The 20534-nt window shown below is 37.9% G+C and overlaps 1 protein-coding gene across 1 annotated transcript in view; it reads right to left on the reverse strand.

Moving 5' to 3' along the window:
- Positions 1-20534, reverse strand: part of PEPD (peptidase D) — a 222121-nt gene that overhangs the window by 18775 nt on the left and 182812 nt on the right. The window contains exon 13 of the mRNA XM_005289912.4: positions 5381-5565. Coding sequence (XP_005289969.1) covers positions 5381-5565 — 185 coding nt within the window. The remainder of the gene's footprint in view (positions 1-5380; positions 5566-20534) is intronic.

The raw sequence follows: 20534 nt of genomic DNA on the forward strand, positions 1-20534 counted from the left end.
GACTTAACTATCCCGAGTAATTTTGTATCATCTGCAAACTTTGCCACCTCATTGTTTATCCTTTTTCCAGACCAACTGTAGATACAAACCTTTGCAAACAGAAATCAGGAAGTTGGATATCTAGGATCAGATTTTTAGAGTGGTTAGGTATGCAAACGCATGTTTAATTTGATAATGAAATTACATGACTATATGCACTCAATCCATATTCAACTTCAGTGTTTGTTCATGAATTCAGCATACAATTACACTCATTTTACAAACATGCAACGGAGAGCTTAATGAATTCTTATCTCTAAATTCCTATGCACCCACAACTGATTGCATCTGTAAAACTGCAGACACAGATTAGTCAGAATTTGAATATATAGCACTTAAAATAGATTGTACAATATACAAGAGAACTAACATTTGTTAATTTTGATTTATGTATATAAACAACTCCTTTGCCAAAACACATAAGGGAAAAGAAAGCAACTCTGTATGCTATATGAGCGTTTGTAGAAACTGGCTCACCGCAACTGAATGTGATGAGTCCTTGTCCAGCTGGTTGGAAGAAAAGGGGTTGTTTGCCCTTATATGGGGTCCCTTCTGCAAATTGAGGTGGCGAGCAGAATCTACCTGGACAGAGCAGGGAGGAACAGGAAGTGGCTGGATCAGGTGATGGGGGCACTCCTTGTGGAAGATGTCTAGTGGAGGTACTTCTCACAGAGGGGATATGGTTCTCCGATAAAATGGATTGGAAGGGGATTTAGAAGAAAGCATCCCTTAAAGAAGCTGGAGAAGTGCAGGTTCAGGGCTCCTAACATCTGGTGCAGGTGGGAGCCAATTTCCCGTCCTTTTTCGAGACCCATTCATCCTCATATGAGGGGGCCCAGAAACAGGCTGGTTGGGACCAGGTTGGGTTGTAAGAGGGCTGACAGCAACTCTTCCAAGTAGGGGGGAAACAAGGAACTAATGATGATCTGCTCAAAACAATTTATTGCTGGTTATTCCCAGATATTCTAAGTGAATAAAGTTGCAGTCTAATTAAATCACATCCATTGCATCTTGTCTTTCTTCCAGTGTAGCTGGGACAACTACTGATTTGTAATGAAGAAAGGTCTGTGATGGATCAGAAGGATCTGTTGCTTTATATCTAATTGAAAAACAATTCTGGGTTTTCCCTCTGTACGTGAGGCTCTGGCCTTAGAAAATGTATATCCTGTAGTTAATTTTAAAAGTGCTGGAGATATCCTACTTTACAAATTCCTCTCACCTGTCCTAAAACTTACTTGGCTCTCGGGCCTGCAAAAGATTTCACAAAAATTAAACTATAGGTGGAAGTAGTTTCACTACTCATATGCTTAAAGTCAAAATTACTCACATGCTTAAAAGTTAAGTATGGGCATAAGTATATGATGCATAAGAATGGCCATCCTGGGTCAGACCAATGGTCCATCTAGCCCAGCATCCTGTCTTCCAATGGTGGCCAATGCCACGTGCTTCAGAGGGAATGAAAAGACCAGGGCAAATACCACGTGATACATCCCATTGTCCACTCTGTTAGAAGCTTATGACACCCAGAGCACAGAGTTGTGTCTCTGACCATCTTGGCTAATAGCCATTGATGGACCTATCCTCCATGAACTTATCTAATTCTTTTTTGAACCCAGTTATAGTTTTGGCCTTCACAACATTCCCTAGCAACGAGTTCCAAAGGTTGACTGTGCGTTGACTGGGGTCTTAGATTCTGGAGTCCACTAGCAGATCTCCCTTGAGTCTGCCAAGTGGTTCCTGCGATGCGAGTTTAATGCCAACATGAGGTGAGAGAACAGCATGGACAGAGGGCAAAGGACCACTAATTGTCTGTGCCATATAAGTTAGCGATGAAGCTTTGCACACAGCAAAGGGTTCAATTTAATTTTTGTTTCTTTTTCATTAAATTAAAACTGAAAAGCCCATTCCAGTACACTGGCATTTCTGTAATTTTGTGTCAATCATTAACTATAAACTGTAATGTTTAAAATAAAACATAGGTTCAAATATTTACGTATGGATTTCTTCCCTCTCCTTAAAAAAGGCAATCCCCAAAGAGCAGCCATTATGTGGCATAACTGAGATAATGGGAAACCCTGTGGTTTGTTGGGGAGAAAACTAACACAGCTTTCAAATGACATCTCCATCAGTATTTAACATCATAACTGTGAAATGTAGCTTTTAAAAAAGAAACATCCAATTCCCGACTGTTCAGTATTTCAACCAATAGGATCATGGTACATAAATGACCACACACCCCACCCAACATAAACATGATCCTAAATATATTAATATCATGCCTAAAAAGCTCCTGTAACTGACTTCTAACATTTCTAATAATGTATGATACATTATTGAAAACACTTTTTTCTTAAAATCTTGTGATACTCAAAAAATAAAAAACAAGGAAAAATCTTTCTGAAAATATTGAAACTAGTTTTATTTATTATCATATCGGCCAAACTCCTTAGCAGTTACAGTTTGTTTTTTAGACTGTTGCGAATGTCTCATTGTTGAGTGTAGAATTATAGAATCTCTACTTTCAGGCACTATTAATGAACCATCATATTAATTTTGGGGGAAATGATAACTACTGTCAAATTCACATAGCACTCAGAGAATGCATTTAATACACAAAAATAGTTCTTCTAATTCTAGGAAATAATGTTATTAATGCTTTGAAAAGTGTATTAGTCATTCTTCTATATTAGGGCTTGTCTACCCTTAAAATGCTGCAGCAGTGTAGCTGTATCAGTAAAGCTGCGCTGCTGTAGCACTTCAGTGAAGACACTACCTACACCGATAGAAGGTGTTCTCCCTGGGCATAGGTACTCCACCTCTTTGAGAGGCAGTAGCAAGGTCAACGGGAGAATTCTCCTGTCAATGTAGCACTGCCTACACAGGGGGTTAAGGTTGATTTAATTGCGTTGCTCTGAGGTGTGGATTTTTCACATCCCTGAATACTGACCTAATTTCCTTACATAGACCAGGCCTTAATCAGACTTTGCATTGACACACACATTACATCATTATGTACGGGTTTAATTATCCCTGTATATTTCATCATGGTTATTTTCTGTTATTATTCTAGTCAGGCTTTAAGACATTTGTCACCCATCTTTTAAGAACAAGAGAAGTTGCATATCGTGCTTGTACTTGAGAAAGAAAACTTTTCAGTGCACTTCAACTAAGTGGCCAGAATATGATTACATGTAAAGATCAACTAGTGACTGGAGAAAGCAATTCTTTCTGCATAGAAATGTATGTACACTCACACCAGAGCCTTACGTTCTTCTCCCATGTAGCCTAAACCAATTATTATGCAGTAGCAGTAGTTATGGACTAAGAACTGATGCAAGAATCCCACAAATGCTGACCCTCACACTAACAAACCACATTCACTTTTAAACTCTTTTTCCTTTTCAGAAAAATATGCATTTTAAAATTGAACCAAAGAGGGAAAAAATGTATGAGCCACACAGTTTTGTTTAAAATTAGTATTAAAAGGATAGAGAAAAACATTTTAATAGCAACTGGATTGCCTCAGGAGACTCTCCTTCTGCAAGGTGTGTAGTACAGACACAACAGTCAGGCTCTTAGGTTTGAAAAGATTGCAAAGGGTTGTGGAGAGACCTAGCAGTCCGGTTCTTTCTACGCCTACTGCTGACCAATACACTGAGTAACACACTACAGCCAATGAATATATGGTGACCCATCTTGGAAAAATAAGCTAATGATTCACTGGAACTAGACGTCAATGTAGGGCAGCCAGGGAAAAGCCCGTGGGCAGGTGTTTGGGAGGAACCGTATCTCCTTCCTCCCTTCAAGAGATGTTTCTCCTTTTCACAAAGTATCTTTCCTCTAAAAACGCCCATGAAAGAACTGCAGGGATGTGCATTATGTATTGGCAAGGTGTGTACTCCTCGCTGGTGTGTGTTTTATTTTTCCAGGCATATCTGCATCTACTCTGGCAAGAGTTTGTCATCAGTCCCATTTAGGGCCTTATCCTGCATTGCTGCAAGAGGGTGGGCTCTGTCACCTCCAACACCATTCAGATTTGAAGACACTCAGCTTCTTGCAGGAGGAACTTAGCACTGTGCAGGTTGAGAATAAATGTATACTTTAAAATGGCATTTCCTAGGAGGCAAATATTTTTTGAAGAATGTGTCAAGTGTTGATACTGAGCATACTCATCGGTAAAAAAACATTTTGTTTGAAATGTTGCATATTCTCAGATGTGTATTTTTGCATCAATCCCTCTAAAATTGCTCAGAGCATAACAGAGGTGCTGGCTGATGAACAGAGGTATTAGCAATTATTGTTGGAAATGAAGGGAAACAGGGATATTGTGTCTTGTGGGATTTCACAAGACCCAGGTTGACTATGACTTCAGAGCATACACCTCTACGCCGATATAACGCTGTCCTCAGGAGCCAAAAAATCTTACCGTTATATGTGAAACTGTATTATATCAAACTTGCTTTGATCCACCGGCGCGCGCAGCCCCGCCCCCTGGAGCACTGCTTTACTGAGTTATATCCGAATTTGTGTTATATCGGGGTAGAGGTGTATTTTTAATTTTGCAGTGGAAAAATCAGAGGCCTTAATAGGTCTCACTGCTGCATTGCCATTGGGTGTTAGTCACATCTTTATCATACCCCTCTTCTACAACGGCAGCACCCCAGCTGCCCAACCTCACGCTCCCACTAACAGAAGTTGGTCCAATAAAAGATATTACCTCTCCCACCGTGTCAACTTAACTCTGTCCATTGCTTTTACTCCCTCCACCTCCATTTCCACCCCTACCCATGCAGTTTCTGTCCCCACTACCTTCCCTTACTCCAACAATTTCTTCCTTTTCTCCACTAACAAATGCCCTCCTGCAAACTGTAACATAAAATACATACACATGCAAAATGATGGCTCTACCAAGCGGTGTGCCAACTGTTACCCTGATAACCTTGCTTCAAAGTTATTAATGCTTTCCCTCGTCCTTAAAATGTTTTTTTTTTTGGTGTGGTCTTTTTAGATCATAAACTCTTTGAGGCAGAGAACACATTCTCCTGCATGAGCACACTGCTGATCATGCAGCTGCTGCTGAATAAACAGACCAACTGAAAATAAAACGCATTCTTGCACCTTATTCATAGGAGCATTAGGAATGCTAAGAATCCCCGCAGCATGAGTAGGCATGATGAAATCATCATTTAATTTCAGGAAAACCACATGAAAATACCACACCAGCAAAGAAAAACTTCAGTGCACATCAATTCCTAACCAGAGAAGACACTACTGACTGTGAAACTAAAAGAAATGCCTACTTAAGTCAGAAGGGTTAATCTGAAAATCAGCTAGCACTAACCTCTGGGTAGCCTCCAACATCATGCACATCAATTCCAAGAAGATGTCCAAGTCCGTGTGGCATAAATATTGCACCCAGATGAACCTTCACCATGTCATCTACATTGCCTTTCAGGATGCCAATTTTAGTCAGCTCTTCCAGATGGACTCTGTCTGCCAGACGGTGCATATCAGGCCAGGCGACCCCTTAGAGAGCAGAAAAAAGCAGCTGTGTTAACTATTTCTAGATACTTTAAAATAAAACATTCAGAAAAGGAGAAGAAATATATCCAGCGCCCTTCACATCTTTAAAAAACAAACAAACAAAAGGAAGTAGGCAGACTCATAGACTTTAAGGTCAGAAGGGACCATTATGATCATCTAGGCAGAGTATCCATTTTAGCAGGAAAACATTTAAAATCGAAACAAACAGCTAACCTGGATTTGCAAAAATGGCTGATGGTCAACAAGAAACCTAATGAAATATAACCGGGATTTGAATAAGATTTTTTGCTAAATTGTATGTGTTTGCTCATGTCTGTGCAAACATTAATATACCCATGAGTTTTCAGAAAGACCATCAATGGGTAAAACATAGCCAGTTATTTGAAATGCAGAGCATAAAATATTAACATAATTATATTTAATTTTAATCAATTCTCTCATGGTGAACATACTGGTTAGGACATTTGAAATGGCTGTCACTTTTCTGTGTATATACCAGATTTATAGCCTGTGTCTTTCTGGCAAAAACACTTTCCAGAAATTAATGACTCCCTTGTTCTTTCCCTCAGCAAATGGGCTGTGTAAAAGTCAAGTCCTCTGGTACGTACACTAAAAGACCGTTACAACAGACTGCTGATAGCCTATAAGTAGAGTATCAGGACACATTACATATCCATTATTTTTGTGTATTATACAGTATCGTTTGACTAAAACTGCTGAGGGAGTCTTTTCCACTGTTGGTAACACAGTATCTTAATTAGTTAACCAAGGGTTTGAGTCATTATCAACAATTACAGTTGGAGAACTAAGGTAACTAGGGCTAAAGTACAGTAACGAGTATTTTCCTTGTTCAAATTTGGCATGGCTATTCAAAAATCAGCAATTTTTATATCCGGCCTCCCTACTTCAACTATCATTTGTTTTACCTCAGTGAAACATCCAGCTCTGAGGTCCTGTTAACATTAATGTCATGTCATAATTACAGTAGGAATTTCTGCTAAATGAAATAAAGTGAGAAATACTTCACTCCCATAGCAGGGCTCAAATAAAATTCATACTTGTGTGTCTTTGGAATAAAGGTCAGGAGCATGATGAGCAGCACTTTATGTCTACAGTCATCAGATCTGTTTAGCATTGCAAACTATCCAAACATGAACCAATGCATCTCAAAGAGTTTCCACTAATAGGAACTGCTCAATTGATCATAGAGTCAAGTTAGGTGACATGCAGATTCATTTATTTCAGCTATTGGATTAGTCCCACATTGTTAGACTTTTACACTCTTTCTTCAAGTGTTGTATACATTTGAACACTGGTTACACTAATATTAAACTCTTTAGGTTTGTCTGGTATTATTCCACAGTTACTTCATAACAGATTCCAAATCCATTATATGTTAAGTTGCATCAGTACAGTCTTGGCTATAAAGTAAAAAGTGGTAGCCGTGTTAGTCTGTATCAGCCAAAAGAACGCGTGAAAGCTTATGCCCAAATAAATTTGTTAGTCTCTAAGGTGCCACAAGTACTCCCCGTCCTTTTTAGTAAATTACTGTATCATGTCTGTTTTTCTTCTTACTTTGTAGACTTAGAAGTATATGCTCCCTGTACTCAACTTCTATGTGGTAAACATCACTGTTCCCACATATTTCTGACTTCCTGACTCCCTCTGTACCAGTTTGAGCTTAGAGGTCTAGTGATGAACCTTTCTGGTGACCTCTGGACATACAGAATTCTTAAGACGTTTGAGTCTCTGGTGTTTCATGTATTCCTTTGTTTGGTTCAAGAGAAGCATGATATGGAAGATTTTCAAAGGTACAAATGAGAGTTAAATCCCGTTGACTTTCAGTGGGAACTGGGAGCCTAAGGCCTAAGTGCCTTTGAAAATCTCTCTTCTGCATCTGCTTTTTAGGTTAGGACTAGGCCCTGGTCTATACTACAGAGTTAGGTTGACGTAAGGCAGCTTATGTCAACCTAACTAAGTATCTACACTAAAACATAGCTCCTATCAATGTAACTCGCCCACTTCACCAACTTAACTCCACCTTCGCAAGAGGCGTAGCGCTTAGGTCAATGTAGACACAGTGTTGCTTACATTGATTGGTGCTGCCTTTCAGAAGCTGTTCCACAATGCTCCACAATGGTAATTAAATTGGTGCAAGCGCTCCTGGTGAGGATGTGCACCGGCCACACAAGGAGCATGGATTTGTGTGAAATGTCAGTTAAATCTCGGTTTCCACACATGAAAATTCGTGAAGTAAAACTAAAATGAGATTTTAAACATGGATCTAATTATACCCATGTAACAAAGAAAGAATAGGCTCCGCACCCCCCTCAAGCTCTAGATAAATTTCACTTCTTGTAATTCTACGTCATCAAACTATAACTATGTTATGTATGTACCTTCACTTTATGGGGCACCCATTTAGGTTTCTTGACATTTGGTGAGTTTCAGTGTTATTTGCACAATATTGTTACCAGAAATAGACTAAGAAACTAGTAGATATGCAAAAATGGTAGAAAAGCAGCTTTTAAACAAATAGAAAATAAAATAAACCTCTGTTGTTAACATTAGGAATGAAAAGACATTGTGCTGTTCACTTAAATTTCCTGGCACAACTGTGACTACAAGTTTGCTGATTGGTTCTTTTGGAGATCTTTAACTTAGACTTAACTCTGCAATTTTAAAATCAAACCTTTGATATTAGAAAAAAATCTGCCTGGAGATGAAGTTGAGTAGCAATAACAATCTGCCTTGAGATACAGAATATGAATTTTTCGTGTCAGCAATTCTACTTTCTGTACATTGCTAATACACAATCATGAACATTTCACTTAGGACCATATTCAATGCCGTTGCAGTGGTGTAACTGAGGTCAGCATTTGGTCAGTGTATGAAATGGAAAGCTCTGAATAACTTGTTTCAATGAATTTAAATGAGGCCTCTCCAAGCACTAATAGCATCTGGTATTTGTAGAGTATTAGAGAAAAATGGTGCTGAGTAGAGCCAGACTTCATGAAAACAGGCAAGGTGCAAGCTTCCTTATACAACCTTGCAGAATATAATGCACCTCAATCCTGACTCACAACATCCCTTTGCCTTTATTTAGCACATGGAATCAATTATACCAAACTATGGGTGCATTTTTGTGATGTGAAGAAGCATCCACATGAGTCAAAACAACCATTTGAAAATTACACAAAGTTCTACAGCTAACAACAGGCATTAGGAGACATTTTCCAACCATAAATTAAATCTTCAAAAATATAAATCCTTTATAGACAATAAAGTTTGAGAAAGTGAACCATTATAATGCTCTAATTAAAAAGTGCTTTACTGATTGTTTTAGCTGCAAATCCTAGCTGAGCATTTGCACCAACTGCTGAGAACAATTTTGGACTCTCTCTTTTAGCTGAGAAGGAACTTAAAACGTTCTGTGCATCCTCTCCCCCCTGGTTTCCTACTCCTGAATGTTCCTCATATCTAGTCATGCAAATAGAAATGTGTCAGAACCGAAGCTCCAGTTCTGAATGATCCTTGAGTTCAGAAAAGTTAAAGTTGGATGGGAACTCTGAGGCTTGGGCCTATTACAATATTCAGAGGCGAGACTGTAAAAAAAGAGAGAGAACATGAAATCTTCTTTAGTGTTCTGACAAATTTTAGTAGTTGAGTCATAGGAGAGAATCACTTCAGCTCCAATTCTCTGAATCGCACTCTTGTAGCTGTAAATAGCACTGGCAAAGCACTGGCTATAGGGAAATTAAGTACTGCCTAAGAGACCCTTTTAAATGATTCATGTATCATTTTGCAAGCAGGCCTGTAATGTAAGTATTAAAATACATCGAAGATTTTTAAATGAAAAAATAAACAAAGGCCGTGAAGTGCACAGACAGCTATATTTGCTATTCTGCTGTTTGTCTTTATGTTTCATTTCATGTGGTTGTCTTAAAAGGGTGTTTGTATTTTGAACAACTCAGCTGCCTTGTTTGCTATGAGTTCAAATGGTTCTAATTCTAAACTGTAAAATATTTCACCTATAGATTATTTTATATGGTTAAATGTATATTCTCTGGGGAGACAGAAAAATGTTAAGACCTTTGTTAACCTACTGCACAGTAGAATGTGATCATGCATTATTGGTGTGGTAAGGACAAACACTAGCAGTTTTGAGCCAACTGGAGATATTGAACTAAGTAGAATGAACTTGCTGCTCTTGGAGTAAAAAATGCTGGAGTCATCGTCTTGCTAGATATGAACTGATTGTCATGCTGGAGATAAGCTTGGATAATATGGTGTAAACATAGGGTTTTTTTTAAAACAGCAAATTAACAGAGCTTTTCCAGTTATAGCTTTTCATCAAATCTTTCCTAACTGGTAACCTTAAGAAAGCCTCAAAAACATTAATTTTACTATGAGAAGCAAGTATTTCAGAGCAATCTGACAAATATTTAAAAATATTGAGCACACAGTCTACTCAAGAAACAAGTTTGGCAAACTAACTCAAGCAGCAGAGACATAAATTTGTATGCAGATTTTGTGTTTTTAATATATTTTAATGTTTTATATAATAAATATAAAAACATACACTGAAAGTTTAATTTTAATCCTAAAATTGTGTTGAGTGAAATTGACAAGGGTTGCAGTTATAACTGAACAATCAAAATAGGATTATGTTTTTTTATAATACAATGGCACATACAAATCTGGCTTTAGCTGACCAGCAAGTGTCCCCCAGCAAGATTCTAAATTAATTAGAAAGTGCATCTGGGACTCCTGGCTTTTATCAGAGTCCCCAGTTTTGATACTCTGCTCTCCTGACACATGTTGGCAACGGGAACATGGAAGGGGAAAAGAAAAAGAAATATGGTAGTCAAGGTTCACCATGGACAGTTGAGAGCAGAACCTTGTCAGTAACCTCTTTTCACATTAGAGCAATATCACTTAACAATTTGGATGAGACCAAAGGGAGTATAAAAGCAAAGATGCATGCATCAATCTTGTTCCAGCTGACAAAGCATTATTTACATGTATGATTGCAAATGTAATCATAACAGTTGATTGTGCTTTAATACCCTTTTGTATTAGTCCTGCATCCCCAATCACCCTCTGAAATGTTTCACTGTTTGTATTATTCAGGATCTTTATTTATCAGTTACTGAGAAGTTTATCATGGTTGCCAAAATGTTATGGGTTTTTTTTAAATGTAGAAAGGTTAGTTCAATTATTAGCTTTAAACCAATTTATAAGCTGGTTATACCGCACTGACAGATCAGGTTTAGAAAGCCAGATTGGAGCGTCCTTGGACTTTGGAAGTTAGTACCAAGAGAAGTCTGCACTCAGGAAAATCTGCTGATGATGTGTCTGCTCTATTCTTAATTCACTGCCAAATGAGATACTGTGTAATACAGGTCAGTGAACCAATGACTGAGCTTCTCACTAAAGTCCAGTTACCAAGGCTCATTAAGTTTTGATTGGTTAGTTGCCATTCAGCATGTTTTTGGGCAAAAGGCCAGGATAAAAAGCACCTTTTACAGCGACACATGCAATGTAAATATTAAAGAGTTTTAAATATACATTCTGAAATATATAACAATGACCAGGCTGTTGGGCAACTCAGATAACATCAACGGTTCTTAACGGCTTTCTATAGAGAAAGCTACTGTGCTAAAAGTACTATTATTTTACAGTTTTTTTATATATGTGGTATAATGTGCTTAAAAATGGCACAATCAATACATTTAGCACAATTATATTTAAAAAAAAGACAGAGCCATATCTATATATAGAGATATAGATATAGTTATATAATTTCCAGCAATGATCTGAAATTATCAGATACCTTTAAATTGAGTATCTAAGCATAGTCTGACGAAAAAAAAAAGACACCTGTGTTTTTTACCTTTTAGAATATTTTCCCACCAATACCTAAATTGCCAAACTACTTTGTAATATTTTCTAAAAATCTAACTTTTAAAGACTTAAAACATCATACGAAAACACTGCTCTCACTCACTCTCTCTGGATGTTCATTTGGAGCCAAGAAGATTTTGGTGATATAGGGGGGTTCAATGAAGTTGAGAATTAGATACCATCTTTTAATTTCATTAGATGTACTGTAACTTTGTAATTGACATTCTTAAAAGGCAGGATAATCCCATTATTTATCTTAAACAAGCAATTTACAAGAATATCACAGTAAGAAAATGTTTTATAGTTGTTCATAAACTACTGCTATCCCTGTTATCTTCTCATCCAAGTAATCAGAGGTTATTTACTTAAGTTTTATTAGAAATTGTACTAGAATATAAAACAACAGTATACAAAAATAACTTGGGATTACTGCTTGGTACTTAGTCACTTCTGTTTGGAGACTGTTCTCAAAAGGTCTCACACAGTAATTTTTTTGCTGCTAGTTAGGGTATTTTGTGGTTATAATTGTGACAATGATTAAACCACAAGTGATTTAGCAGGGAGTTGCCAGTACAGATGTCACAATACTTATAAAAAAATACTGTGCAAGGTTATACTAAATTTCTCCAAAAACTGTGTTAAGGTTAGGTTATATTTAATTTCTGAGTGTCTACAAACAAGGGCAAAAGGTCCGACATCCCCTGGTAGTGCCACTAAAATGCAGACGAACTGTGCAATCCCTGTCTCAGTCAGTGAACCACTGGAACATGTTAAGATTGGCTAGACACGTAACAAACATAGCAGACATTAAACAAAACTCCCTAAAAATGCTAAGCAAATTCTTATTAAACATTATTTAAATGTAAGATGATGCTTTCTTCTCTTTTCGTTTTGTTGAAAAAATTGCTACATTTCAGATTTTCAAAGCTTCCTTTTTGCACAATAGATCAGACAGCAAATAATTTGTTATCAGTTTTCTATATTTCGTTCCCAAACAACCTGGCCTGGCAAATGTCCCCTGAACATCAACAAAAAAAGATTATTATAAAATTACACCTTATTATAAATAGCATTGTCCTGTTGTTGAAGTGTTTGAATAAACTAGTTTGCTGAGCATGTTTCTTAGCCTTCACTGGGTAGTTGTGACAAAAAATGGCAGGTAACTGCTGACAAGAATATCTATCTTCTAAAAGGTTTCAGAGTAGCAGCCGTGTTAGTCTGTATCCGCAAAAAGAAGAACAGGAGTACTTGTGGCACCTTAGAGACTAACAAATTTATTAGAGCATAAGCTTTCGTGGACTACATCCGAAGAAGTGGGCTGTAGTCCACGAAAGCTTATGCTCTAATAAATTTGTTAGTCTCTAAGGTGCCACAAGTACTCCTGTTCTTCTTATCTTCTAAAAACAAACCAAAATAGTAAGATGTAAGGGAACTAAAATCTACAACTATGTTTGATGACCAGAAATGGGCCCAAAGTCAAATCCACAAACCTTTGAACTTTGGGGAAATTTTGTCAAGAACCCCCAAAATGGGGGGAAACTGTAACCTGATCTCAATTTTGCATAGTGGGTGCATGATTACTTATAAGTTACTTAAATGCACTACATATTCAGGTGCCTATCTTTAGTCACCCAAGTTTGAAACTTGGGCTCTATTTTGCACTGGTAACCAACAGTTTGTTGCTATATGTCGATAATGGTCAGTTCCTTCTTCCATTATAAGCCCTATATTTTGATGATTTTTCATGTGTGTCAAGCCACCAAGATAATTCTAAACTAGGATATCATTTTTCTTAAAGCACAGTAGCCTAAGTCTGCTGAATGGAAGACTGAAAAGATGCAATTTTTGAAACAAGCTGCAGTGAAGCCCAGCAGAATATGTCATGCCTAGTCAGTTTCACCACAAGATCTTCAAAGATGCACATATTCCGGGTAATAGTAGCAGCACTTTAGGGTTTAGTTTTAGTGGGGAAACTCAAACTTGGAAGTTTAGAAAAAAAACTTAGCTCAGATAATACTCAGGGCAATTTTTATTCTGTCCAGACAAAATCTTCTGTTTCTAGTAGGTTGGTTCTCTAACAGCTACCTTGATGTAGTATCAAGTCTGAAGGACTCACGCACCTCACACTTCAATGAAAATTACAATGTACAACACAACAATCCCTTGAATATTGGATTGGAAGTACTGCAGATCAGACACCATGTGAAGAACAATTTAATTCCCCCACAATGACAGTATCCAAAAATTGTATTTGCAGTGTCACTGCTATAGCCAGTAAGGTTTAATGGGGAAGTTATTTTTCAAATTTAAAAATAGAAACATAAAACATAATATTAAATAAAGAGAAATGCTAAGAACAGAAGTGACAAAGTAAATTCAACCCCTAATCCTTTCACACATGCTTCATTTAAAGTTGTGAATAGTTCCATTGAAGTTTATGGGAATACTCATATGCTTAAAGTTAAGCACATGAATAAATCTTTGCTGAATTTGGGTCTAAGGCTGCAAGTTTGTTCTTGTATTACTGCAATGCATCTACTGTAGGTCTTGCACATGCTGCAGTTCCAACTGGTCTGAGATCTCTACAATACCTAAGCCACATAGGGAGAATTCAGGGACACAATGGCAGCCTTCTCTGAGAAGTGCCTTGTTTCATAGGTTTGGGAATACTCTGTTATTTTTGCCTCTCTAATGTTGCAGTGGTCACTCTCCGTGGGTCAACTGCTGTGTGTTAGCCTACAACTGAAAAGAACAGTTCCCAGTGGGGTTCGTAGTGAGAGACTCTCAGTCTGAAATCTTGCATCTAGGGAAAAAAGGATAATCTTACATTACAACGGATTGTTTCTTGCTTTGAGGGACTGAAAGATTTGCTGAATTTGACAGAGAGTAATGCCCCTTTCTTTCATCTCCTACTGTTAGCTAATGCTAACTCTGGGCAGTTAGTCTGTATGGTTAACAGTGACTCTCATCCCAATACAATAGGATTCACATGCATTAGTTCATAGACTTTTGTAACAATTTAAAAAAAGTTGTGAGTTTTCAATTTATCAATTAATGTTGCTTGTTGTTCAATATTAGAACTTTGTCTGCCTCCCACTTTCCAAACCCCTTTGGGGATGGCCATGCCTCCTTTAGCAAACAATTGATGTTGATGAATTCTGATTTAAGTTTAAATGGCAAGCCACAATGCCTTTTCTGGGTCACTCACACAAAACTAACACTTAAACAGAGTGCAACTTGTTTATGAACAAAGAAATAATGTTATACTATGAGCAGGAAAATACTATAGGCATAATTCAATAGAGAATGGACTATTAATTTCTGTGACATTATATATGAACAAGAGTTAGATTCTTTCCAACTGTTTTTAACACAAGAGCACATTCTTAATTGAAAGGGAAAAGTATATTGCCATGTCATCTGTTGGGATTCATTAAATATCAAGGACTAGTTATAACACTCTGAAAGCACTTATCCTTTAGGGGAATCAATATGAAATCCTCAACTTAAGTTATTAATGTTCTATGCCTAAGAAATATTGCCATGCTTTAGATATCACAAAAAATTAAAATGACTTGCAGTAGTTGGCATGAAAATAAGAAAACCTGGACAGAAATTATTCCATAATACAAGTAGGGAAGTTAGAAATTAATAAACAAACATGAAATAATCTCATGTCTTCCCCAGTCCCTCTCTGTAATGCTTCTGTCATAAAGTCCAATTTAGAGCATGACAAAACTGTATTAATTCCTTAAAAAAATATATTAAAAGAAACGATTGTCATTAGAAAGCACAACTGACAGCCAATATGTGCTTATAACTCAATACAAATTTGGACTACACAAAATAAAAATAAACGATTTAAATAAATTATAAATGAAAAAACCATTTCTCTGAATATCTGATGGAGAGAAACATTTTAGTAAATTTATCTTGTAGTCAACAGCATTTATGAATGAGGTAATAGTTATTTTTTTAATAGGATAGTTACAATGATGTTCCTCATGTGTTTAAGTTTTTTCCTTTTTAGTAGAACACATAAGATGAATGACATCATAAAAAGGCATAAGGAACTGTAATATACAGAAATAAACCTGAGCTCTTGTGAGATATGGAACTGTTATGGCTCAAAATAAGTGTTTAATAAGTAATCTGTGACCTTGCAATTTCTGAATTTGCATACATTCCTTACCATGTGTGCGCTCAATTTAAAACATGGAGAACAAGTCATCAATAGTACAACATACTATGTTAAATTCTGTAGCTATTAGTGCCTTTAACAGGTTCTTAAAATTATTTGGATTATTTCATGCCAAGATCTACTATCTAAACCCAACAATCTTCTCCATTCTGTTCCTTTTGGAACATACTTAAGTAGCAAAAACAGAGCAGAAAAAAATTGAACCTTTGAAATTTTCAATTTTTTTTGTATAAAAAGCATTCTCTACATTTTATTTGTATACAACAGGTGTTACTCAGCACAGTAGCTCTTGTTCTCTGAACATACGTCCTCCACAGAGTTGTGTGCCTGACCATTCAGCCACAAACCCTTTTCAAGGATGCACATCACTCAAACCTTACATTCTATTGGCTAAGGGACACAAGACTACACCCTGTATAGCCATTAATCAGTTCTTCTCTGCCTCCAAAAGCATTAGGTCTTGAATTGTGAATCATTCACAATCAGTGTGGCTCTGTTAGAGGCAATATGTTCAGAGTACAGGAGTTGTTTTGGTAATTTGTTCTCATAAATGACATTACCTAGAAGAACCCAAATGCAGCAGACTAGCTAGCTGTAACCTCCCTGTCAAGAAGAGGGCTGAGTTCTTCAGTCACTGTTCAATAGGCAGAACCGGTCTCCCGAAACCAAAATCAGTTCTTGATGTGACACTGAGTGATTTGTGAAGGTGCAAACTGAGCTCTACACTTTTCAGATAAGGTCACGTTACAGATACATGCCACTGAAGTTGCCACCCTTTCCCTCAGCCCTGAAATATCTGCCATGTCATAAGACAATGTACAACCCTATCCATTTAGGTAGGATGTGAGCTGAAGTAGCCCAACCTTTACATTTTTCTCCAAAGATCATAAACATTATATTGGACCATCAAAAAGGTTTATTTCTAATCAGGGACTGACTACTCTCTTGATATCCAGAACACGCAGCTGACCTTCCCAGGACAGCTTAGGGCTTTGGGGAAAATAGAGGCAAGTGATATGCATCAATTTAGGTGAAAATTTTGGATGAAGCCTAAATACCACCTTCTCCCCATACAACGTGTTAAAGGGTGACCTGACCCCACAACAGCCAGTAACTCAGAGATCCTAATAGTCAAGGTTATGGCCACCAAGACAAAAAAACTTTCCACAAGAGGTGGTATAGTGAGTGAGTTCACATAGGATCAAAGGACCTTTCACATGTTTAGTTAGCACCTAATTGAAATTTCAATGAGCATTTTGCCCTGTAACATAAAAGAAGGTGTCTGAAATTAGACTATAAACTCTTAAGGGAAGGTATTGTGCTTTTCTATGTGTTGTACAGCACCTAGCACATTGAGACCCCAATCCTAACTCGAGCCTTTGGGTATTTCTCCAGCACAAATAAGAAATGATAGTGATACAAGTTACAGGCCCCTGCTAACTCTGGAGAAAAACCTCAGACATCGGCTCCGAGTTCTAACGTGCAAGTCCACATCTGGATGACCTCAGTCAGTAAAGATGCCACTGAGGGTTTGAACGTCCACTCAATAATCTACCCTCTCAACTCAGGTCATCATTGATGGTGTTTTTTGTCAGATGGGGTTTCTTTGTTTTGGACTCACTGTTCCCATGGATTAATTGCCTTTTGATATGACAAGTGACCATGTGCTCACTCTGTTGAGGTATTACAGAACAACCATATTGTCCATGACTGAGAACCATCCCAAGGGGTCCTCAGCACTAGAAAATTTACATGGAGTCTCAACTCTGAAAGACTAACAACAGTCAAGTTTACTAATTAAGCTCCTCACGCTATACCAGAGACATCTGTGTCTATCATTATCTGAGGCGCTTGGTGTGAGAAGAGCTTTTCCTGGACTACTTTCCCCAACATTGTTCATCATAGGAAAGTCTGACCTTTTCAGGAGGGGATTCTGCCAACTCCATCTGGAGAGGTAGAGGGGACATGGGGTTAACTCTTTTGGAGAGGAGAATGGAGGGCTCAAGGGATATGCCCACACCCCTAAATGCCAATGCCAACTTTGAAAAGTTCTGTGGCCACAAGACTTCTATATGTAGTTCTGTAAATGCAATGTCATTAAGGAGAATAGCTTTCACATTGCATATAAGCTGGCTTGGTGAACAACTTTTGTGCATATCTGGAACAATTTCGCATATTTTATTGAAACAAACAACATCAATCAACAAATATGCCCAGCTGCCCAACTAATGTCTGATTGCAATTTCAGTTCAGTGGGGACTTGAGATACAAGCTTGTTAAATCATATAAATGTACAGATAGGGAATTGAATGGTAGCCAAGTTGGCCTTAGCTGTTGCTTGTGAACAGTTGACTAGAGAAAGAGGAATTTAGAACAATGGACCTTACTGAAAGAGGTGTTTAATTCTCTTAATATCATATGGTGTATACCTGGGAAAATGAAATAAAGAACTAGAGAGCTACTGAACAAAACAGAGTAGTCATTTTTGAAAATGTCCATACATTTAAAAATAATGCTTGGAATGTGACTGTATCTCACTTTACAGAATAGATGTAGAGCCTACAAATTAAGGATCAGAGTGTTTAACTTAAACAGGGAGAACAATGGAAGGTGCACTGCATATCCCTTATTATCTAGAACATTAATTCCAAGTAGTTTAAGGATCTAAGTTTTAATATAGGAAATAAAAAGACTCCATCTATCAACCTGGGGTCTAAAACAATAATACATTTAAAAAGATGTAATGTCACCAGCACTATGGCCTCAAGAATTGGGATTTGGCTTGTAGATGTGTATTTATTAACATCTTCTAAATACTCATTATAATGATACAGTAAATACCTTTATAAGTCACCTGAAACAATTATAAAATAGACCATACCAGCAGTTCTCAAACTGTGGGTCAGGACCCAAAGTGGGTCACAACCCCGTTTTAATGAGGTTGCCAGAGCTGGTGTTAGATTGCTGGGGCCAAGGACTGAAGCCCAAGCCCCACTGCCCGGGGGGCCAAAGCCTGATGGCTTCAGCCTGAAGTGGTGGGGTTCAGGTTACAGGCGCCCCACCTGAGGCTGAAGCCCTTGGGCTCTGGCCCCCACACCCGGAGCAGCAGCGCTGAGGCAGGCTCAGGCTTTGGTCCTCCCTCCTGGGGTCGTGTAGTAATTTTTGTTGTCAGAAGGGGGTTGCGGCGCAAAGAAGTTTGAGAACCCCTGGACTATTCTATAGTAATTGTCCAAATACCACAGTTTTCAGCTACTGTGTGGTGGGCCATTACTGGAACATTACTAGCCTTTATGTAACAGTATTCACATGAGGATGGTAAAGGGCTTTTCAAAGTTGGGTAAGTATGAACCCATCTCTGATACAGAAAACCTGAGGCACAGAGAGGTGAAGTGGCTTGCAAAAGGCCACATAGCAAATCAGTGCTAGAATAAGGAATACAACTGTAGTCCCTTGGCACTAAGCAACAGACCATGCTGTCTACACAGTTTTGTTGTTTTCATTACTAATGGGTAACATTTTTATTTGTACATCACAGGTCATATTTTCCTTTTATTCACATCTCTTCATTAAACTGGGATTTCAAAATGGTGTCAGAAGAGCAGTCCTATAGTGAGATCATAATTATTTACAAGAATTCTTTGAATATTTTAGGTTAATGGAGAGGACAAACAGAATGCAGACCTCACTATTTAATAACTCCCTCCAATTTTTAATGAAGAGTTTTACTGGTTGCTGAAACATAGTGAGTCTAACCCCTATCCTAAAAAAAAAACCCAACGTACAGTAAAACTAGTTTACAAATCCAAAAGCTATGGATATTTGTATGGGATCAACACTAAGGCCCTGATTCATCAAGGTATATAAGTATGTGCTGACATTTAACCACATGAATCACTGAACTCAGCGGTCCCATGCTTGTGTAAGTGCCTTGCTAAAACAGGGCCTAACCAAACAATAAATCATAGAATCATAGAACTGGAAGGGACCTCGAGAGGTCATCTAGTCCAGCCCCCTGTACTTCTGGCAGGACTAATTATCTAGACCATCCCTGACAGGTGTTTGTCCAACCTGCTCTTAAAAATCTCCCATGCTGGAGATTCCACAACCTCCGTAGGCAATTTATTCCAGTGCATAACCACCCTGACAGTTAGGAAGTTTTTCCTAATGCCCAACCTAAATCTCCCTTGCTGCAATTTAAGCCCATTGCTTCTTGTCCTATCCTCAGAGGTTAAGAAAAACAATTTTTCTTCCTCCTCCCTGTAACAACCTTTTACATCCTTGAAAACTGTTATGTCCCCTCTGTCTTTTCTTTTCCAGACTAAACAAACCCATTTTTTTCCCAATCTTCCCTCATAGGTCATGTTTTCTAGACCTTTAATCATTTTTGTTGCTCTTCTCTGGACTCTCTCCAATTTTTCCACCTCCTTCCTGAAATGTGGTGCCCAGAACTGGACACAAAACTCCAGTTGAGGCCTAATCAGAGTGGAAGAATTACTTCTTGTGTCTTGCTTACAACACTCCTGCTAATACATTCCAGAATGATGTTCACTTTTTTTGCAACAGCGTTACACTATTTACTCACATTTAGCTTGTGGTCCACTATGAACCCCATATCCCTTTCTGCAGTACTCCTTCCTAGGCAGCCATTTCCCATTTTGTATGCGTGCAACTGATTGTTCCTTCCTAAGTGGAGTACTCTGCATTTGTCCTTACTGAATTTAATCCTATTTACTTCAGACCATTTCTCCAGTTTGTCTAGATCATTGTGAATTTTAATCCTATCCTCCAAAGCACTTGCAACCCCTCCCCAGCTTGGTATCGTCTGCAATAATAATGATAAATA

The sequence above is a fragment of the Chrysemys picta genome, chromosome 14 (assembly GCF_011386835.1).
Source record: "Chrysemys picta bellii isolate R12L10 chromosome 14, ASM1138683v2, whole genome shotgun sequence".
NCBI classification, from domain to species: domain Eukaryota; kingdom Metazoa; phylum Chordata; order Testudines; family Emydidae; genus Chrysemys; species Chrysemys picta.